Source organism: Mauremys mutica, chromosome 13, assembly GCF_020497125.1.
Source record: "Mauremys mutica isolate MM-2020 ecotype Southern chromosome 13, ASM2049712v1, whole genome shotgun sequence".
Classification (NCBI taxonomy): domain Eukaryota; kingdom Metazoa; phylum Chordata; order Testudines; family Geoemydidae; genus Mauremys; species Mauremys mutica.
The window spans coordinates 58,125,165-58,147,605 of NC_059084.1; the positions used below are offsets into that span (position 1 = coordinate 58,125,165).

The 22,441-nt window shown below is 43.6% G+C and overlaps 3 protein-coding genes across 3 annotated transcripts; 1 reads left to right on the forward strand and 2 right to left on the reverse strand.

Annotated features, from left to right (window-relative positions):
• LOC123347227 (olfactory receptor 12-like) lies at window positions 1-861 on the forward strand. Its single transcript, XM_044984620.1, has one exon. It carries the CDS (start codon window positions 1-3, stop codon window positions 859-861), a length of 861 nt encoding a protein of 286 aa, XP_044840555.1.
• A 4,672-nt stretch (window positions 862-5,533) lies between these two features.
• Window positions 5,534-6,466, reverse strand: LOC123348775 (olfactory receptor 12-like). Its single transcript, XM_044986411.1, has one exon. The coding sequence runs from the start codon at window positions 6,464-6,466 to the stop codon at window positions 5,534-5,536; it is 933 nt and encodes a 310-aa protein (XP_044842346.1).
• A 5,274-nt stretch (window positions 6,467-11,740) lies between these two features.
• Window positions 11,741-12,676, reverse strand: LOC123347860 (olfactory receptor 6Y1-like). Its single transcript, XM_044985048.1, has one exon. The coding sequence runs from the start codon at window positions 12,674-12,676 to the stop codon at window positions 11,741-11,743; it is 936 nt and encodes a 311-aa protein (XP_044840983.1).
• Window positions 12,677-22,441: the final 9,765 nt, after the last annotated feature.

Below are 22,441 nucleotides of genomic sequence, written 5' to 3' on the forward strand. Positions count from 1 at the left end.
ATGGAGACAACAAGAGAGGACAACTGCACAGCATTGACAGAATTCATCCTGCTGGGGCTTGGAAGTGGTCCGGCACCTCACATAGTTCCCTTTTTGGTGTTTCTGGTGATTTACATGACCACTGTGCTTGGGAACACCAGCATGATCCTCCTCATTAGAGCTAACTCTCACCTGCACACCCGCATGTACCTCTTCCTAATTAACCTGTCAATCTTAGACCTCTGCTTCACCTCCATCGTTGCCCCCAAAGCCATGGCGAGCCTCCTAGCAGGGAGCAAAGCCATTTCCTACAATGGATGTGCCACCCTATTATTCTTCTTTTCTGTCTTCCTCACTGCTGAAGGGTTCCTGCTGGCAGCCATGGCGTGGGATCGGTACATCATCATCTGCAACCCACTCTTGTACCCCATCACCATGTCCAAGTGGGTTTGTGTTCAGCTGGTGGCAGGGTCGTATTTTGGTGGCTGTGTGAACTCCATGGTGCAGACTGGCTTCATCTTTACACTACACTATTGTGGGTTGAACGAGATCGATCGTTTCTTCTGTGATGGCCCTCCCCTGGTTAGTGTCACCACCAGTGATACATATGTCAATAACCTGGTGATGTTTACCTTATGCAGCCTTATCATAGGGAGCACCTCCCTGTTTGTGCTTATCTCCTATGCTTATATCATCTCCACTATCCTCAGGATTCGCTCTGCTGAGGGCAGACACAAAGCTTTCTCCACATGCACCTCCCATATAATAGCACTGAGTTTATTTTATGGGTCCACAGCTTTCATGTATTCACAGCCCACCAGGTTAACGTCTCTGTACCCAAGGAAAGAGGTGTCTGTGTTTTACACATTGTCATCCCCATGATGAATCCCCTCATCTACAGTGTAAGGAACAAAGAGGTGAAAGAAGCTTGGGGAAGAACTATGGGGAAGAAATCTTTGAAAAGTTGAACCTTGGTTATGAACATAGAGACCAAATCTGCCTGCTTTTGTGAACTTATGAAATGGGGCAGGGGGGAGTAAGAAATACAAATTTCTGACAAAATATGTCATTGTTTTTCGTTGTCATTTTTCTCCAGCTATAAACTAATGAATATTTGGGATCAGTGTATGAATGGTTGGGGGGATGACACGGGAGAGCAGGGGACTAGCTCAACATATCTATCTAGCCATCTAAGCTGCAGAACTCATTACATATTATCCAATGGCACTCAAATAAATTTACAGAATTCTAAAATGGCTTCATTGTTTATAGGGACCTCCTGCTTTGGGCTATGATCCAACTGTTACTCTCTGGTTTAGGAAATTTTTTCTCCATAATTCAGATTACAATACAGTTGTCTTTGAAACAGCTGACACTGGGCACTACTGGAGATAGGATGATGATGCATGGCAATTCTGCTCTTATAACATTCCAGAGTACTGACTGTACAATATATTTGTGACAATAAAGTATTTCCATTTTATTGGCATATTTCCATATATTGATAATAGGAATTGCCTCAGTCCAAATCATCGGCTAATATAAATTTGGTTTACTCTATTTGACTTCAGTGAAGCTACATGGATTTAAGTATGCTCAGAATCTGGCCCTTAAAGTGTCTCTGATGTAATGGTGAGGTAGCTGTTGGAAAATGGTGAAAAATGTGACATCTGTGTCAGGTAATGGAAACAGATAGAGTCTATGTTAGACTGGTTCATATACGTGCAATACTCCTGTGTTGTGTCTGCAACACACCTCAATAAAGTCAGTGGTTTTGATTCAAATTTTATTCCTATTGATGTAAATTAGGAGCATTTACTCATCCTGGTATAAATCACTAGCTATGTTTATACCAGTGGGCTTGGTTCCACTATCACATACCCTGGTGTAAATCGTTAGTAACTCCGTTGCAGCCAGTGGTGCTCATTCTCTTCTCACTCACCCAAATGTAAGTCTGGAGGAAATCTGCTGGTGCCAAGGGTTTGGATTTTCCTTTCATCTGCTCATTGTAAAACCGTAATACCTCCACTGATACCAGTGTAGTTGCACTGTTGTAAAACTTGCATACATGAAGGAAAGGTCAAGACCATTCTCTCCACATTTAAAGTTTCATTAACTTAGTAAAAGAATCACAACAAAATCATTTTCCTGTTTCTTCTGGAAGTGAAATGGATACAACAGTGGCCCGATTCTGCAGGTGTTTTATAGGATAAAATCTCCTTGATCTCAGATGAGATTTAGGTGGACTATAGGTCGCTGTATCAGACTCACTCTGATCATTTACCATGGAAATCCCAGGATGTTAATCACTGAATATCAGTCTCCTGTAAATATGGTGAATGAGTCGTCTCAGAATGTAACAATTTTTAAAAATAAAAATCAAATTATAAAGAGACATACATTCTGTCTGTTTTCAGTGTGTGAATGCCAGCCTCTCTTCATTGCTGTGTGGACAAGCTGAAACTCTTTCTTTCTTTCTTTCTTTCTTTCTTTCTTTCTTTCTTTCTTTCTTTCTTTCTTTCTTTCTTTCTCACCACTCCTACAAAATATTTCAAGCCCTAAAGTGGAACTCCTACTCTTATACAGGAGCACATAGGGACATATTTTAAAGTTATTTTAAATTCCAATGGGAGTTAGGCACTTGAATATATTTAAAATCTAGCCCTTATTCATTTGAGTAGTCTTCTTGAGCCAGATTTATTCAGACACCTAATGAGATTCTCAAAAGCATCTCGGCACCTAACACCCATTGTAATCATTGGGTGTTAGGTGCCTATGGAATAGATGCACAAGGGGACTTTGACACCCAATTGCCAATTTAGGGGCCTAAATCCCAATCACTGGGATTCACAAAATCCCTGCTCAGCTGCTACCGAACCCCATAGCTGCCTAAATTAACTTGGCACCTACGTTTTTTGCAGAAAAAGCTCCCTGGGCACCTATGTTTCTGCTTTTAGGCATGACACCAGCACTGGACTTTCTTTTTTCCCGGTGGGTGCTCCACTGATGCTCCACCCAAGGCCCTGCCCCTGCTCCGCCTCTTCCCCCAAGACCCTGCCTTCACTCTGCCTCTTCCGGCCCCCACTCTGCCATCTCCCCCGAGACTTCCCTCCCCTGCCCTGTGAGCCCACAGCTCATGACTCTCTGCCTTCCCTGAGCACATCTCACCACCCCCTCACTGCTCCACTGGCCACCCCAGGACCTGCTGAACAGCTGATCGGAGGCCAGCCCTGGGGCCCAGAAGCATTGTGGCCAGTGGGTGCTGAGCACCCCCTATTTTTTTCTGTGGGTGCTTGAGCCCCGGAGTACCCATGAAGTCGGCACCTAAGTGGCAAGTGCACTACTGCTTCCCTCTAGATGTCTGGACACTTAAGCCCAGAGTGATGCACGAAACAAGGGAACACAGACTGAAAGTCCCCACGTGGTAAATGTGCTCAGAGGGGGAGAAGTAATTTGAACAGGGATCTGCCACCTCTCAGGTGAGTGCCCTCGCCCCTGGGTTATGGGATATTCAGATATGGGGCTCTCTCAGTCCCAGAGTTAGTCAGTGAACTCCCTGAACATCAGCATCTCCTATTGGCTGGTTTAGCAGGGAGCCACCTAGCATGCAGACTTTTGTCAGTCCCATTCTGAGGCACCTAGCTCTCCCTGTTTATTGCACAGGAAGCCTGGGCACCTAACTCAGGCTTTGTGAATCCCAATGGTTTTCTAGGCACCTAAAACTGAGCTGTGATGACACTGAGCTGTGCAAAGCCTAAATTCCTTTGTGAATATGACCCATGGTGCCATTGAAAATCCCTCTGCATGCTGTATACCTGTAAATATCTGGCCCATTGCTTCAGCGGGATTGTGAAAGTCAGTAACTGTTAAACAATGACACAGAGATATTTTTCAGGGGTATGATGTTAGGGGGTATGATGTTAAGGGGATAACAATTGGTCTCTTACTTTATGGAGGGGAATTACATGCATGTGACTTTACATTTGCTAATCAGTTTGCTGACTGTGCACAATCATGGTGCCACTGAAGTCAACGGGAGTCCTACTGCTGATTCCAATGGGAAGAAGAAGAGAACTTATTCCTGACCAAATGTTGACACTGGCTATTGTGCTCACATGTGCCAACTCCATGTCCTACTCTCTGAGTCAAGAGATAGCGGGACAGATTCTGATCTCATGGCCTGATCCAAAGGCAATTGAAATCAATGGACATCCTTCCATTGACTTCAAAGGACATGAGATCAGGCCCTCACTCTCACACAAAGGGCCCGGCTGGCGGAAACCAGAAGAGGTCAACTGACGTCAATGACTCAAAGGAGGTATGATGATCTACACTAGCTTCATATCTGGCCCACTGATGGCAAAGGGGCTGCAATGATTTACACCAGCTGGGTAGCTGGCCCCATTGACTGCAGTGGCACTACGGCTGCTTCATACCAACTGGGGTTTCAGTGAGTTGAGCTCAATTGAGCTTTGCCAATTGACACCAGCTGGGGATCTGGGCTTTTGACTGAAGTTAATGGAATGACTATCAGCTTTGCATGGAGTTGAACTGGGCTTCTTAATGAGAGGCATTTTGTGGATCTTTTCACTTAAGCATCATAATCTATTCTGTCCCATTTGATTTGATTTGGTTCTGTTTAGGTGCTTACTAAAATCACTCCAGATGCCTATCTGCCTTTTTAGGTGTCTAAATGCCTTTGAAAATATGGCTCTAAGTGATTTAGGAGCCCAAGTCCCATAGTTTATTTCTGTGAGACTTTTACATCAGCGTCCATTGAAAGGAGTATGTACAGTTTGACAATGTTCAGAGGAAAGGGTGTATGCAACCATGTAAAGTAGAATCAAGAGGCTGGTTTTCTTCACATAGGGGTGGCTGTCAGCTGTCCCTGCCAATGCATCTCCAGGGTTTAAAGTTATTGTATTAGCAATAACTACAGATTCCACTTACATTCAGTGTCCCATTTTACCAGATATTGCACAACACATGGTCAGAAAAAGTCTGTGCTCCCCCAAAAGTCACCATGTAAACAGATTGAGCTGGAAAAAGGAAGCATCAAAATCCACATTTTACAGATGGGGACCTGAGAAACAGTGGGATTAAGGTTGAGATTCTCAAAGCTGTCTAAGACTTTGGACACTAAAGTCCTATTAAAGTTAATGAGAATCGAGCACTCAAATCTTTTAGCATCTCAGCGTAAGTAGCCTGTCCAAGTTCACACGGGGAGCTAGAAATAGAGCCCAGATTTCCCAAGTCACAGTCCAACATCTTCATCATAAAACCATCCTCCACCATTTTTCCTCTTCCAAGGCACTTAGACTTAGCCTCTGATTCATCACTCTTCTATTTTGTCTGGGATTTTAAAATGAGCCAAAGGGAGTTAGATGTTAATTCCCTTAGATCACTGAAAGTCCCTGCCTTTCCCTATAATATTCACCAGCTGAGACCATTGTTCCATGGAAGCGCCTTGTAGTAATTCCGCTGTCTTTGGCACCTATTGTTGTCCATCCCAGTTACCTGCCCACTGTTGAATTGCCTTGCTGCTTCAGGGAGCTCAGTGGAAAAAGCCTTTCTTTTTTAGTTGTCTTCTCAGGGCCGCTTTCACTTCCTTGTTCCTCAGGCTGTAGATCAAAGGGTTCAGCATGGGGATGACAATGGTGTAGAACACAGAGACAACTTTGCTTTGACCTGGAGAGGTTATGGCCCCAGGCTGAGCATACATAAAGAAGACTGTTCCAAAGAACAAGCTCACAGCCACCAGGTGGGAAGTGCAGGTGGAGAAGGCTCTGCGTCTTCCCTCAGCAGAGGGTATCCGCATGACAGTGGTGATAATGTAGCTGTAGGAGATAAGGACGACCAGGCCAGTGCTCACTATGATGAACCCGCACAAGGCCAGCATCACCATTTCATTGGCAAAGGTGTCAGAGCAGGAGGCTTGCATCACTGCAGGGACGTCACAGAAGAAGTGGTCAATTTTCCCCGGCCTGCAGAAGGACAAGGTGAATGTAAAGCCTGTTTGGATACTGCAGTTGAGGCAGCCTGAGAGATAGGAGCCTGCCACCAGGCAAACACAAGTCCTCTTGGACATTGTGATTGGATAGTGCAGTGGGTTGCAGATGGCGACAAAGCGGTCATAAGCCATCACGGCTAGGAAGAATGCCTCGGTGGTCCCAAAGAGAGAGAAGAAGAACATTTGGGCAGCACAGCCATTGTAAGAGATGGTTCTGCGCCCTGTTGAGAAGCACAGCAGGGCTTTGGGGGCAATGACGGAGGAGTAGCAGAGGTCCAGGAAGGACAGGTTCTTTAGGAAGAAGTACATGGGGGTGTGGAGCCTGGAGTCAGCGCTGATGATGGTGATCATGCCAACATTCCCCACCAGGGTGACAGTGTACAGAACCAAGAAGAGGACAGAGAGGAAGACTTGCAGTTCAGGATGGCCTCCGAACCCCACCAGGTTGAACTCAGTCACCGTTGTGTGGTTTTCCATGGATCTTTTTGTATATGGAGGAAAGAAGAGACAGTTTGGGGAGAATGTTGTTTCCTCAATGAGCTCCAATCACCATGTTGATATACACTAGCTGTCAGCAGACACATGTAGTGGAATGATCCATTGCAACTCTCGGCATGGGACAGAGAAGACAATACATAAAAATCACGCTTTCTTGCAACAGGTATTGTGCTTCTTCATCATAAGCAAACATCCACATGTGTAGTTTATCATGTTGGACGTAAACTGGTCCTGAAAGTTGAAAGAAGGTTGAGAATGAGTGAGAGAACTTTTACAAGCCAGGAAAACTGTAATAAAAATGTAGACCTAAATACATATATTTCATTAAAAAATCTAGAAAAAAAGAAAGAAGTGAGGGGAAGTAGAGAAAGAGATTAGAAAGGAAAAACAGAGGGAAAATGTGTGAGATAGCTAGCTAGCTAGCTAGATAGATGTGAAACCTTAAGTATGGAAATTTTGGGGGGAAGTTAGATGGGAATCTGTTAGATAAGAACCAACCCCTACATTTTTACAAAAGCCAATCTCATGACAGTTTCTTCATTCATAGTGGCAGAAAACTCAGGCTTTCACCTCACAAGAGTTCAGCTCAATCCAATCCAAGCCAATTTGTCTTCTAGCTAGAAAACCGTTTGCCTGATTCATGTGCAAACATCACTTCCTTACTCCTCATTTGAAAGAGGAGAAAAGAGGTCCAAATTTTACTTTTGCTGAGACTGGTGTAAATCAGAAACAGATGTGAAGCCACATTGCTTTATGCTGTACTAGAAAGTGCTTGGATACTAGCATGAGAAGTGCAGTTTAAAAACCTATTTAGAATAGAATAGAATATGAAAATATATGTTAAGCTCAACGGTTTTCTCCTCTCCCCCACCCTGATGTAAATCAGGAGTACCTCCATTGGCATCAGCAGGACTGATTCTGCTCTCACTCACTCCAATGTTATTCTAGTGTATCCCCAGAATGGTCAATGTAGAGCTTTGTTGTAAAGTTGGCTTAAGAGACAACAGAATCAGATATCATGTGTCCTTATGTTTAATCGTCTGACTGCACCACAGAGCCAGTTTCTCTGTCTCCCCCACCCCCACCATTATAAACTAGTAATTATTTTAAATTAACTCTCTGCCTTTTCTAACTTAGTTGTCTTCCCACCCAAGAAGGACTAATATTTTGTCACTGAAAACAAATAAGGGTATCTACTGGAAACATGACACAGTCAAATGATACTAAAATTACTTACTTTTCAGGTATATACACTACCACAGTGATTCACAGATAATCCACTGGGTTTATTTCATTCAAAAAAAAGTGGATCTTAAGAAATATGATAAAGAAAAAAATAAAAAAATAAAAACAAAACCCTGAGCTCTGAAACATCCAGAAGTCATATGACAGGAAAGCAATGACAAAAGTGCTTCCTTGATTTCACTGATTTCTTACAGAAGAGAACAAAAATATGAGTTTTCCATCTGCATACATTTGTGATTATATTTCTGAATGTAGCTCAGCATTATATATTGTGCTCTATGGTACCTTAGGAAGCAGCAGCACCTTTCTTGGCTGACTCAGAACAAGTAACTCTGAGTGTTTCATTAACTCACCCTTGATCTGCTTTTAAAAGTGACTTTCCTTTTCCCATAGGGCACATTCTTTAAGCAGTCAATTAACTTTGTTTTCCACCTGTGGATAAGGATGTGATCTTTTTAAGAACTAAGAAACTAAGAATTGCTGGTGCTGTAGAAAGAGTAGATCCCACTGGAGAATTTGCTCACTGACTGCTAAATTTCAGAATGTTTTGTAAACAACTATTTGAGTGGCAGGATGGGTCCATGGTTAGGTCTCTTGACTTGGACTTTAGACACCTAGATTTGGGTCCCTACTCTGTCATAGACTTCCCGTGTCACTTAGGTCAGATTTTAAAAGGGATTAAAATGCCTACCAATGCAGAGAGGTGCCTTATGCACATTAAAATCAGTTTGAAGTCACCAGGAGTTAGGTATGTAAGTGCTTCTGAAAATCTCTCTAGGTTCTTGTCAGCATCTTTAGACACCTAAATACCTTTACAAATCTGACCCTACGTAACACAGGAAGCCTGTAGCAGAAGAGGGCCTTGAACCAGCCCCAGCACACACACTAACCACTGGATCATCCTTCCTTTCTTTAGTTCCAGCTCACATACGTGATCCAACAGGTTTCTTGACCATCCCCAGTCTTATCTCTTATGTTTGACTTCTCCCAAGGAGAGGCGCAGGCTTCAGTATTTTTGGTGGATGAAAAGTCCCATAACTTTGTTGATTGACTAGGGCTACAACCCACTCCCATTGTTAAAGCTTCCATTGATTGCAACAGGAATCGGACAAGGCCTATTGCTATGGAGCCTGGGGCTGGAGATGTCCCACTGTGCAATACTGTGTTGGGTGTAGTCCCCACCTCCCTGGAAAATTTTTACAAACATGATTTTTTGGTGAAATATCAAAAAAGCAAAATATTCAAAATGGGGCCATGGAGCATCATGAGCATCACAGTAGGTTCAATGCCTTATGCACCCCTCCTTCTCTTGGGGCTGCAATCTTCTGCTGAACTACATCTCCAATGATACACCAGTTCATGGAGGGGGCAGGGGGGCTAAGCTTTATTAACTAGCAGAATTGCTTGAGAAAATTTTGTTTGGTTGAAAACCCAATTTTCCATTTGCAAACAATTTAAATGGAAAATGCTTGACCAGATATTTTTCTCTAGTCTAAGTCTGAAGACTTAGGAGAAAAGAGCATGAGCTCAGATACAATGTAATAACTCCCCCTCCCTCATTATCATCAGTAAAGTTGGAACTTTGGATCATCAGACCTAAATCACAGCCATTTGACACTTGAGGAGGAAATCTATCTTGTGGCAGAGTAGTGGGCTCTTATCTTCTCTGTGGGCCAGCCCCTACAGGGGGATCCAGCAAACATTGTGCAAGTATTTTATGGGAAGTGTTTAAGCACTGATTTTAATTGTTTGTTGCATATTGATAACTGTAATTGCTGTTATAGGTCATGACAAAGGCATTTTTATTAAGTTGACAAAGAAAGATTTCTTTATTATTACAGTACCGCAACGCCAATAGGCTCAACTTGAGATTAGAGCCCCATTGCACTGGGCACTGCACAGCCACAGTGATAGGCTGTCCGTACCTCAAAGAGTTTTCATTTCTAATAAACAAAGTAGGTGAAGGAATTGTTATTATGCCTATTTGACAGATAGAGAACTGGGACAAAGAGACTTTTAGTTGGGCTCTGCGAAGGACTTGGGTGTAGATTTTAAATGAAAAAGGAAGAATTAGGTACCCAAATACTGTTGAAAACCAATGGAAATTGGGGTGAGACTTTTTTTTTTTAATGCCTAAGTGACTTAGGAGCACAAGTTCCATTGGCATTTGAAAAATCCCTCTCTGGATCCCTAATTTCCGTGAGCAATTTTGAAAAATCCCTGTTCCAGTGCATTGCCCAAGGTCACCCAGAGCTGAAAATTGACCTCCAGTATTCGGAGATCTGTTCCAGTAAATCAAGACCATCTTTCTTCTCCTAGAAAACAATATACTGGGCGTGTTACACTTGTTCATTAAATTTCTGCTCATCCTTAAGACCAACTTCCCTCATTAGCTAAGCATCCTCTGAGCATGGACTCCAAAGAAAGTAATTTAATTTATTTTCCAATAATTAATGCATAATTAAGTCATGCTTCAAAGGCTGTTTCAACAATGGAAGAACCTGCTGTCCCAACAGTGTTCAGCCATCCTGCATCTTATGGCTGGTCCTTTCTTTGATGCCATAGCTAACTGTGGGATCTTTGCCATTCTACAGATGTGAATCTGAAGAACAGAGGGGGTTAGATCAACATGTTCATAATTTGTTGGTTCCTTAGGTTGTGAGAGGATGACTTTAGACACCTTGGGCCTGATTTTTCAGAAGTTTTTGGATATTGAGTAGAACTCATCAGAAAATGGGAAATTTTCAATGACAACAATTTATTTCATCTAAGTTTTCCACAGGAAAGTTTGCCTTTTTGGCAAATATTTGAAAATCAATTTCAGTTTTGAAATGCAACCATAGTGCCACATTGCAGTTGCAGTTCAATTGCCTCATACATTCAACGCCTCTATAACCTGAGCTCCCTGATTGGACTACACCTACCATGGTATCCTGTCATGGACATGGGAGGCAGTTGCATCATGTGAGTCCCCACCTGTGCTGCATTATAGGAGATGTAGTTTGGTTGGTGAGAGCAACCTAAAGAGGACAATGAGGATGTGAGAAAACTGAACCAAACTCCTATGAGGCATTGCCAAAATATTTTCAAGAAGTTGTTTTTTCAAGCATTTGTTGTTGTTGTTTAATGAAAAACTGAAATTTTCCACAGAATGTAAGCACTTGTGAAAAAAAAATTGTTTAGTCGAAATGCCAATTTTCTGTCAGAACACACTTTCATGGAAAATCTCTGACCAGCCCGAGTGCTGAGAAGCCACAACACCCATTGATTTCAGATGATTGGGGGGGATAAGTGAGAATGAGAGGAGCAAAGGACTGGTGAACAGAGACAGCACAGGGGGTTAGAAAGAGGACAAGAATTGATGTGTATTCCAATGGGATAGGCATTTTTTGAATGGGGGAACCCAGAATAGGGATACAAAGGTGGAAAAGTCAGCAGAGGGAGGAGCAGAGAGAGACAGAACAGGTAGGATGTGTGTAAAGGTAGTAAAGCCCAGAGACAATAGGTTGGTATATATGTAGACAAGAGAGACATGGCAGTGTATTAATGATTGGTTTTCTCTCCATGCAGTACCAACATCAATATGCTTCCAACACAAATCGGGGATGGGGGGATGGTCTTGTGGTCCCAAACACCGCCCCAACACGTCCACAAACTTTTGGTAAACTTTTAAGTAAACTTGGGCTGAGATTTCCAAAGGTGACCAAAGAAGCTAGCTACCCATTGATATTCAGACGGAGCTGGGAACCTAGGTTCGGATTTTTGAGAGAGCCTGCCAGATCTCGGGACCCAAATGTCACTGAAATTCAAGGTGTGAGGCAAAGAGACGAACTGAACAGAGACCTTCTCGGCTACAGCCCACTGTCTTAACCACAAACCCATCCTTCCCCAGCAGTGTGGCTTGCTGAATTTGACCTAGATATAGGATAACACAGATTTGCTTGTTCCTAGTGTAGTATGACATCCATCCGAGACTCATCAGTAACCCCCTTCTCCAGCAGTCTTTAACTATGTTCTCCTTGTGCCAAGCTTTGCCTTCCTCAGGGCAACCTTGACTTCCTTGTTCCTGAGGCAGTAGATGAGGGGGTTCAGGAGGGGCACCACCACAGTATAGAGCACTGACACCAGCTTGTTGGAGTTGTAAGCGTACATGGCCTTGGGCCGGGCGTAGGTGAAGAGAGTGGTGGAGTAGAACAAGACTACCACGGCCAAGTGGGAGCTGCAGGTAGAGAAGGCCTTTTGTCTGCCCTGGGACGAGGGGATCCTGAGCACAGTGAACAGGATACAGCTGTACGAGGTGACTACGATGCACAGAGGCACCATGATGACCATCAGGGCCAGGATGAAGTCCACCAGCTCGGCCAGGGATGAATCAGTGCAGGAGACATTCAACAGAGGTGAGATGTCGCAGAAGTAGTGGTTGATGGTGTCAATGCTGCAGAACCTGAGCTGGGCAATGAAGCTCAGCTTGATTGCAGCGGTGATCAAGCCACAAACCCAGCAGCTTGCAGCCAGCTGGGCGCAGAACCTATTGCTCATGATGGATGGGTACCGCAAAGGGTTGCATATGGCTAAGTAACGGTCATATGCCATGGCAGCCAAAAGGATGTACTCAGTGCACACAAAGGTCACAAAGAAATACAGCTGCGCCATGCATCCTTGGAAGGAAATGCGCTTATCCTGGGTCATGAAATCTGCCAGCATCTTGGGCACAATGACTGTCACATACCAGATCTCCAGGAATGACAGGTTGCCCAGGAAGAAATACATGGGCTTGTGCAGCTGGTGGTTGGCCCGGATGACAAGGATGATGATGATGTTTTCCATCAGCGTCAGCAAATAGGCCAGGAGGAAGACAGAGAAGAGGAGCAGCTGCAGCTCAGCAGAAGTGGGGAATCCTAGTAGGATGAAGTGGCTGACATTGGTTTGGTTTCCTTCGTCCATTCCTTATATGCAGTACATTCCTCCTCCACCTGTGATGAATTTAATCATGATTAGCAAGATTCCGACCAGTCTAGATTCATGACTGCTCATTATTTGCTGGATAGTAGCAACTGGCAGCCCAACCCAAGAGCAGGGCCCCTTGTGCGTGTCTCTGTATAGATATATTGTACAAGAACAGTCCCTGCACCAAATATCTTTAGAACCTGAATAGACAAGAAGGACTCATATTGTAGATTCTTCACGCCGGAGACCATCTTTTTGTTCTGTGTTTGTACAACACCTAACACAGTGGGATTTCAATGGAAGTTAGGCACCAATGTGCTTTTGAAAACACCGCTAAGCATCTATCTGCTTCTTTAGGTACTTAAAGATCTTTGAGAAACTGTCCTATAGGACCAAAGTTTCATTGAAAGTCAAGCACCCATGGCCTAGAGTAACAAATGAATTAAGCACCTAAAGTGCATATTTAGGTGCCTAAATCTGGGTTTGGGTGCCTAAATCCCAGTTTTAGGCTCCACTGCAGTTCACAAAACTCCCACTGAACTCCGTAGGTGCCTAAATGCACTCAGCACCTAGGTTTTTGCAGTACAAGTTCCTTGGGTGCCTATGTATCTACCTTTGGCCGTGCACACTGCTGCATCATTCTAGGTGTCCAGGCACCCATAGCCCACCAAAGCCCTAAAGCGATTCACAAACCTGGGGAAGACAGGTGTTCAACTGCCTAACTCCCATGCGGGGCCCTAACCAGTAGGTATGTGCTCAGAGGCTGCCTATCAAATTGGGCCGCTCAGGCAAAGTCACACAAAACGATACGATGCAAAGAGGAGAAATCAAGCCTGACTTTCAGCTCAGTGGCTAGGGTACACACCTGGGACAGCCCCCCAGTTCATGTCCCCTCCCACCTGGTGCGGGGAAGGGATTTGAACAAGGATCTGCAAGCTCATAGTGAGTGCTCTCACCACTGGACGAAGGGATAATCTCTGTGCGACTGCCTCAATCTCTCCTGCTGAAGCGTGGATAAATAATTAAAGAGTCACTAGGCCAGATAAAGCCTATGCCTAGAGTATGCTCCTCCCCCCTCAGGCTGAGGGAGACCCAGGCTCCAATCCCTCCACTCCAATGACTCATTAATTAGTTATCCAGAGTCGAACCACTTCAATAGGTAGATCCCTGTGCAGATATAAAATGTCTATCCATGGATGCGGATATCTGCAGATATAAACCGGTATCCACAAAGCTGCAGGGCTCTATCAGGAACCACAGCAGCAAAAGCAGAAGCCTGGTGGGCCACAGCACCAGAAGCCAGTGCCCAGTAGCGGCAGCTTTTCTGGTATGGCTGTACCAGCGCCAGCCCCAACCCCAGCCCTGCCCACTGCACTAGCGTAACCAGGGACAGCTGCCGGTGAGCCTGGTGCCCACCCCGTGGGCATGGCTAGGGGTGGCACAGCCATACCAGAGGAGCTGCTGGCATGGGGTGCTGGCTCCTGGGATTGGTGGCCCACCAGGCTGCTGCTTTCACCGCTGCAGTTCCCAGTAGAGCCCTGCAGCTCTGCAGATACCGATTTATAGCCACAGATATCCACATCTACGGATAGACATTTTTTATCTGCACAGGGCTCTATCAACAGGAGAGACTGAGGGAGCTCTATATCAGAACATCCAAAGCCTGGGGATTAGGGAACTTGCCTGAGAGGCAGCAGCTTATGCTTCAAATCCCTTTGCCTAACCACTGGGCTAACAGTTATGAAGAAGGTGATTCTTCCCGCATCCTCTGGCTTCTTGCAAAAAATGCCTTAGGCACTGTGATAGATTCAGGCCAGTTGGCTACAGCAGAATAGCTGCAGGCAGATATACTGGCCACTGGATTAACAGTTTTCTGTTCCCTGACTGACCAGAGCAGGGGCTGCTCCAGGCTAATGAGAACATCTGAGTCTAATTAACCTGTAAAGAGTCAGGTGAGGCCATTCAGTTAATGTGACCACCTGACTCTAATTAAGGCCCTGCTGTTACTATAAAAAGGGCTCACTCCAGTCAGGCAGAGGAGCCAGAGGACAGGAAGTGCAGCTGAAGGGCTGGTTACTGAAGACACCCTAAAACATCGTTAAAGGAGCCCTAAGGTAAGGGTGAAGAAGGGAGAAGCAGGAGAGCTGTGGGGAAGTGGCCCAGGGAAATGTAGCAACTCTGGCAGTGAAAGGTTGGCTGTCAACAACTGCTACCATTAGGGTCCCTGGGCTGGAACCCAGAGTAGAGGGCGGGCCCGGGTTCCCCCAACCCACCACTACAGAAACAGCTCCTGGAAGGGGAAGTCAGGTCCCTGTCAGGACAGAAGGCTGAACAGAGACTGTGGGAGTTCTCTCACCAACCTCCTTGCAGCCTATGATGAAAAGGGCTCAGTAGACTGTAACCCTGGCCCTAGAGAGAGAAGGGCTACGTGGAGGGTCACAGTGAGCCACTGAGGCTAAGCATAAACCGCCTAGAAGCGCAGGACCCACAGGAGCAAGGTCAGAGCTCTGCAACAGCACCTAACTCCAGAGAGGGATCACAGCTGAGAATTGCTAAGCAGAAACAGGTGCTTCCCTGTGGCCTAGATTTAGTAACCTAGCTCAGAGAGAGGGGTGGGACTAGTATACACCCCTCTCATCAGCATCTCCCATTGGCTAGCTTAGGCTCTTCTCTGGCTAGTATGGTGGCTTTGGGAATCATAGCCTAAGACATCTGATTCTCCCCTTTCATTGCATAGGGAGCCTGGGTGCCAACCGCAGGCTTTCTGACTTGCAGTGTGTGATTTCCTAGGCACCTACCAACTAGGTGTTCATTGTCATGGTGTCTAAGTACCTTTGTCAATATACTCCTCAATGACCTTTGCTATAGGATGGTTCCTAAATCACCTAGGTTCCTAAATCACCTAGGTGGTTTTGAAGACATTCAAGTACCTAAGTCCATAAGACCCCTTTGAAAATCCCAGCGTATTGCACAAATTGCAAATAAAATAACCTTTTAGGATGAAGATCAAACAAAGTGACAAAGCGAATACAACTGTGTGTGGTGGAGTTGCAATAAAAGACTGGTATTGTTATAGGAACCTAAGGGAGTTAGGCACACAACTCCCATTGAATTGGCATCTAATCCCTATAGGCTCTCTTTATATATATAAACTTTATATATACAACGCCTTTGGGCTCCTTTCATTATCTATCTATCTATCTATCTATCTCAGAGGATCCTAAAGGAGTTAGAAAGGCTTCTCAAGGAGTTATATATAATTGATTTTTTTTCTTTGAAAAATAATGGGTGAAAAAAAGACAAAAGAACAAAAATGTAAAGAAATGGAAAGGGAGGGAAATGCTGGCCATGTTGCTAGGATGCACAGAGACCTCAGCATGCAGCACTCTCAAATTTTCCATTGATGTGCAATGGGGTGCATGCTCTGACCCTGCCTGGTACCACCCTCAGTTCTGCCCCAGAGATTCAAAAATTCATAGTATCTGGAAACTTCCCTACATGACTGCAGATAGCATGCCATCACCCCTGGTCACCTTGGTGGGTTCAGTGTGTGTGTGTGTGACAGGAGAGGAACATCTCAGTTTCCATCCACTAGGGATTAAACAAAAGTTTCTAGAAAGTTGGGCCAGTTTTTCTCAATTTTTGCTGAGGTCACTCGTTTCCAATATGTTACCCGCTCTTTAGGTTCCAGGTCAGCCAAGTCACTGGACCAGACTTCTATGCCTGGAGTGAGTCTGCTCTCCCACCTAAGCAATGTGAGTCATTTGGTTAGGTAGGACGATTGCCATGATAATGGATACCTCCTCCTTTAGATTCCTTTGAAAATTCCAGACACCCATAAGGACTGCACATACATTTCAATGAGGTGTCAATATGCAGCAAGGTGAGACATTTCTTTCAGTGGAGTTGTATCCAAAACTTGAATCTGTGAATATTTAAAGGAGAGGATTCATTAACAGAATACTTGCATATGGGAAACTGGATGGATGCACCATCCCGTGCACTAGAATCTAATCAATAAGCTAAAGATATCTGTAACCAAGTCCTTATTATAGAAAAGACCAGAGGCAATAAGTAATTCCTAATGAGCTAAAATCATCTCTTAATGGGTCATTATCTCATCGATCACTGAAGACATTTGCAATACCAAGTGTCCCTCATCAATCACAAGTAATCCCTTCCTGGACATCTGGACACATTCTCCACTGGTCAATCAGGTCAGAGAAAAATCTTATGTACATTCCATCATTTGATCACATGCTAAATTCAACCTAAGTACAGAGTGCCTAGAATTAGAGAAACAAAAACTAGAATGATAGAGACAAAATACTTTGGGCACAGAATTTCATGGGGTCTTATATACAAACAGTCATGGGGAGATTGGTTCACTTACTAACAAACTAAGCCCTCATACATCAATCTGCCCAGTCATTGTTTTCTTTTAGATACCACAGTTTAGATAGATAGATAGATCGATCTCCACATTCTTTTTTTAAAAAACAAAACACAACACTGCTTTTCTTATCTTCAGTGCTGTTCCATCTCTCTACTTGTCTATGATTTGCATCCAGTGATGTGCGAGAAATAGCTTGGTGAGCTTCCTTCTTGTTGCTAGAGGCCAGGTCTCCACATTACAAACTCAAGTTGCAAAAGTGCAATGAGTAGATTTTGGAATGGGGACCAATGGCAACTCAACTCATTTTAAACACAATTAACGACTTCTACTATGCACAGTCAGCTACTGCTAATCTTGGCCACCACTAATTGCAATAGATTTACTTCTGATTTACTTTGGGGTGAATGAGAGGCAAATAGGACACAGTAGATTTACACTCCTGATTTACACTTTGGTGGCTGAAAGGAGAATCTGGTCATTAACTACTAATTGCTGCTGCTATTAGAAACATTGGATAATATAAAAATAATTCCCTTGGGTTCCTTTAAAGATTGCAGACAAAGCCTGACACTCTTCCTCTCTTTCTCCATTTCATAGATAAGGTGGGTGAGATAATATCTTTTATTGGACCAACTTCTGTTGGTGAGAGACAGACAAGCTTTTGAGCCACACAGAGCTTTTCTTCAGGTCTGGGAAAGATACTCCCAGTATCACAGCAAAATGCAACGTGGAACAGATTGTTCTGCATAAGTAGTTAGCACAGATGGTAAGGGGCCATTCAACATTAGTGGTTTACAGATTGTTGTAATAAGCCATAAATTCCAGTGTCTCTGTCTTCAATTTTTATTTTTTTATCACATTGAGAAATAATGTCAATGTTTATTTTAAGTATTTTTCCAATGTTTATCCATTTAAATTTTATCAATTTAAATGTTCACTGTTGCACAAAATTATGGATGTTAAGCATTTCTTTATTTTATATCTATCAATTAAACTTTTCACAGTTGCAGGAAATTATGAGTGAGGTCAGACAAAAAGTGTCAGGCAATAATTATTTAATCGCAGAAGACACTGAGATTCAAAAAGTTTTATAACCATTGAAACACAAGTAGTCGACATCATATGTCAAAATATACAAAGTAAATATCTTTAAGTCACACTCTCATAAGATCGCAAGTAGCTTTTTTTTATTACTTTGCTTATCTGTAAATTTCAATTACTATCAATGGAAATATTTTTTTCGTTGTGTGTGATGGAATCTTTATTTTCCAATATTAAACAATAAAAATCTAATCCTTCCAAGTCTAAATATATATGGACTATAATCTAAAGATATCTTAATTAAGGGCATGTATAGAGATGAACATATATACATTATGTCTCTGACTTTCAAAGGAGTATGAGTGAGTTAGAAAGACAAGGTAGGTTAGGTAATATCTTTTACTGGACCAGCTTCTGTTGGTAAGAGAGACAAGCTTTTGAACTTACAGGGAGCTCGTCTTCAGGTCTGGGAAAAACAGCTAAACGCAAAGTGGAACAGGTTGTTTAGCATAAGTAGTTAACATGTATTTCAAGAGACCAGTCAAGGTGAAGTGGCCTGTGAACACCCCTCCAGTCATTGGGGGGAAGTAAGGAGGGACAAGGCAGCTGGAAAGGGGATTAGTGGGTTATAGATTGATGTAATAAGCCATAAATTTAGTGTCTTTATTCAGTCTTTTCAAAAGACAAGCCGGGAGCTTAAATTCATAACTTTGCTAGACACTAAAAATCATTGCCCGAATACAGGTACTGGATTGACAACAATCTATAACCCACTAGCAACCACCCCCAGGCGGCCTTTCCTGCTTCCACTTTCTTCTCCTCCTATGACTTGAAGGTGTTAATGGGCCACTTCACCTTGAAGGGTCCCTTGAAATACGTGTTAACTACTTATGCCCAACAATCTGTTCCACTTTGAATTTCACTGTGATGTTCAGCATACCTTTCCCAGACCTGCAGAAGAGCTCTGTGTGAACTCAAAAGCTTGTCTCTCTTCCCAATAGAAGCTGGCCTAATACAAATATTACCTCACCCACCTTGTCTCTCTAATATCCTGTGACTGACACGGCTACAACAACACTGCATGTAAGTGAGTTAAGCATCAAACTTCCATAGGCTTTCCAAGGATTGCAGACCTCTAATTCCCTAGGTCCTTTCGAGAATCCCAGCCTATTTAAAGTTCTGTATGGATAAATAGATCGGTACATAATTTCAATATAGGTCTAATCCAGATTTACATTTCAGAAACAAAATGGGGAACACTTCAGAAATACCCCTTTGCAATAGAAGGAAAACTTGCCTTAACCTTGTCTATTATCAGAGCAAAGTTCAAGCCACTTCTGTGTACGCAGCCCTAATCAAACTTGGAGTAGCTGGATAGCAGATAAGATCTGAAGAGCAGAGTTTAGTTCCGGCTACATGAAATATGCTGGTACAGGTATTTATGTGCCTCTTTATTTACCTTCAGTGTCCCTTGAGAACTGATCTGAAAATTACACCTGTGTCCCAATAGAAGCAATCACACAAAGAACAAACACATTTTTTCCATGAGTTTTCTCAGTGAGCTCAAGAATAGGGACCACTGAAGGCTTCTGAGATAAGCTAAAAATCAAATTATCAAGATCAGATTTTCCTCAAACGTTTGCAGTGTTGCTGTAACCATGTCCCAGGATATGAGAAAGACAAGGTGGGTGAGGTAATAGATTTGTTGGACCAACTTCTGTTGGTGAAAGAGACAAGAGCTTGTCTCTTTCGCCTACAGAAGTTGGTCCTATAAAACAGTGGTCTCCAAAGTGGGGTGCGCAAGACGATCCATTTGGGGGCACAGCAGGAGGAGCGCCGCCGTGGGGGTGGGGGAAGGGCGCCTGGAGGAGGGAGGGAATGAGTGAGCAGGGAAGCTGCCTCCCCCTCCCCCACAGGCAGGGACACCCGGAACGCAGGGGCTTTAGGGGCTGCAGTGATCTGGGCTAAAGGGGCCCTGGGGTCCTGGCCTGCAGCTCTAAAGCCCCTTTTGGAATGTGGCCCTGAGTCCTCTGGCCCATGGAGGAGCAGGGGCAGCTGCACAGCCAGCAGCCGGAGAGAAGCGGCGCTTTGAAGGGGAAAGTGGCGCTTCTCTCTGGCTGCTGGCTGTGAGGCTGCCCCTGCTCCTCCTGAGTCCTTTGGCCCGTGCTCGCGGGGCCACATTCCAAAAGGGGCTTTAGAGCTGCAGGCCAGGACCCTGCAGCCCCTAAAGCCCCTGCGTTCTGGGTGGCCCTGCCTGCTGGGGGGGGGGCTCCCAGAATCGTGGCCATGGGGGTGGTGCCGTGCTGCACAGAGCCACCTGCACACCCCCTGCACCAAACAGGAGCTGCCCCAGGTAAGTGTTCTGCACCTCCTGCCTGCCCCTGCCCTGAGCCTCCTCCTGCACGCCCACCCTGAGCCCCCTCCCGCACCCTAACCCTAATCCAGACCTTCGAATCGCTGCATCACAAAGTGTTAAACCAAGATTTTCAGAAATAATGAAGCATATTCAATCACATTGCTCTCACTAAAAATATTATTAATAATAATTTTCTTTGTGAAAGCAAAAAGGTTTTTTGTACTGTTAATAAATAAAATACAATAAAAATTATTTTTAAAAATATTGTTTATTTCATCTCCATCTCATCCTTTTTAATGTATATTTCTGTATGTTTTATAATGTACATAATATATTAGTATCGTAGTACATGTATATAATTTATACATAAATAAATATATTTATAGTGGGGGTGCATGCTCAAAATTTTTTTACTGATAGTGTTGCGCAATCAAAAAAGTTTGGAGACCACTGCTATAAAAGATATTACCTCACCCACCTTGTCTCTCTCCTCACTCAGTTTCACAATGCTGTACTACCCTGACTTCAAAATTTCCTCAGCTTTGCAAAAGTTACAAAGTGGTGGTGTTATCCAGTTTCAGTGTTCCTATTGCTGCTCAGTAACTTTTCCAATGTTGCAGAAGTTTTGATAAGTTACAAAGCGGAAAAAGAGAAGAAAAATAAAAGGAAAAATTAGCAAACAAACAAAACCTAAAAATGGATTTAGTACTTAAAAAATGAAAAAGGTGGGCTTTAAAAAATCCAAAATGTACAAAAAGTGAAACAAAATGAAAATGTTCAGCTCATAATTAAATGGAACAAATATTGTTACATATAGGAATATCCTGTAGAAAAACTTTTTTTTAAATATTCAGAAATGACATTTTCATTTGAAAAAGTTTATTTTTGATGAAACCCCATTTCTTGGTGGAAAAAAAATATGAAAAATGTTCAGCCAGCTCTAAGTCCACTACAGTTACTCCTGATTTACACAGAGGTGAGTGAGAGGAAAAGCAGCCCTAGTTATTTCAAAGAAGTTACTCCTGCTTTACTCTGAGGTGAGCGAGGGAAGTTTCAAACTCATTGACTCATATGGAGTTATTCCTGATTTATACCAGGGTAAGTGAGAAGGGAATCAGTGCCTAAAAAACAGGGTGACTGGGCACATTACAAATGCATACCTTGACCGATATATTGATGCTAACTAGAGATTATTAGACAGTGGACAGAAGGAGGAGCAGAAAAATGAATGGCATGGTTAGACAAATGAATAAGTAATGATATATGCAGATATACCTATTGCATAGAACTGGAGAGGACCCTGAAAAGTCATTGAGTTCAGCCCCCTGCCTTCACTAGCAGGACCAACTACTGATTTTGCCCCACATCCCTAAGTAGCCTCTTCAAGGATTGAAGTCATAGCTGTGGGTTTAGCAGGCCAATGCTCAAACCACTGAGCTATCCCTCCCCACTAAAGAATTGCTGATAGACTTCATAGATACATTAAGGAGAAGATTTTCAATCCATCATGGGCATTTAGGCACCCAATTCTTATTTAAATGAGTGAGAATAGACCAATCTAATACCTTCAGTAGCACTGAAATCTCAGCCTACATGAATAGACAGAGGGGTATATATGACAATAAGCAGCTAGACAAGCAGAGAGACAGAGTCCTGCAACTCTACATTTCCCGTTGCACTACTGGTTATGTCCTGCCCTGGTGAATAAATTCAACTGGGTATCACTGAGCTCCTCTGCTCCTATAACTGCCACAGTGCTACAGTGCGTGACACACTCACATCAAAACCCACAGAGGGCATTGAAATTCCATGCCTAAAGATGGCATTTCAAATTGCCCAACTCAGCTCCCATCAAGGCCTATGAAGGCTTTAACACTGAAACAATGTTAGGCCACCACTGAACACCTTCATAAATCCCTTCCTGATGTGGTCCAGGGAAGAAAATTGAGGCTGAATGATCTCTATCATT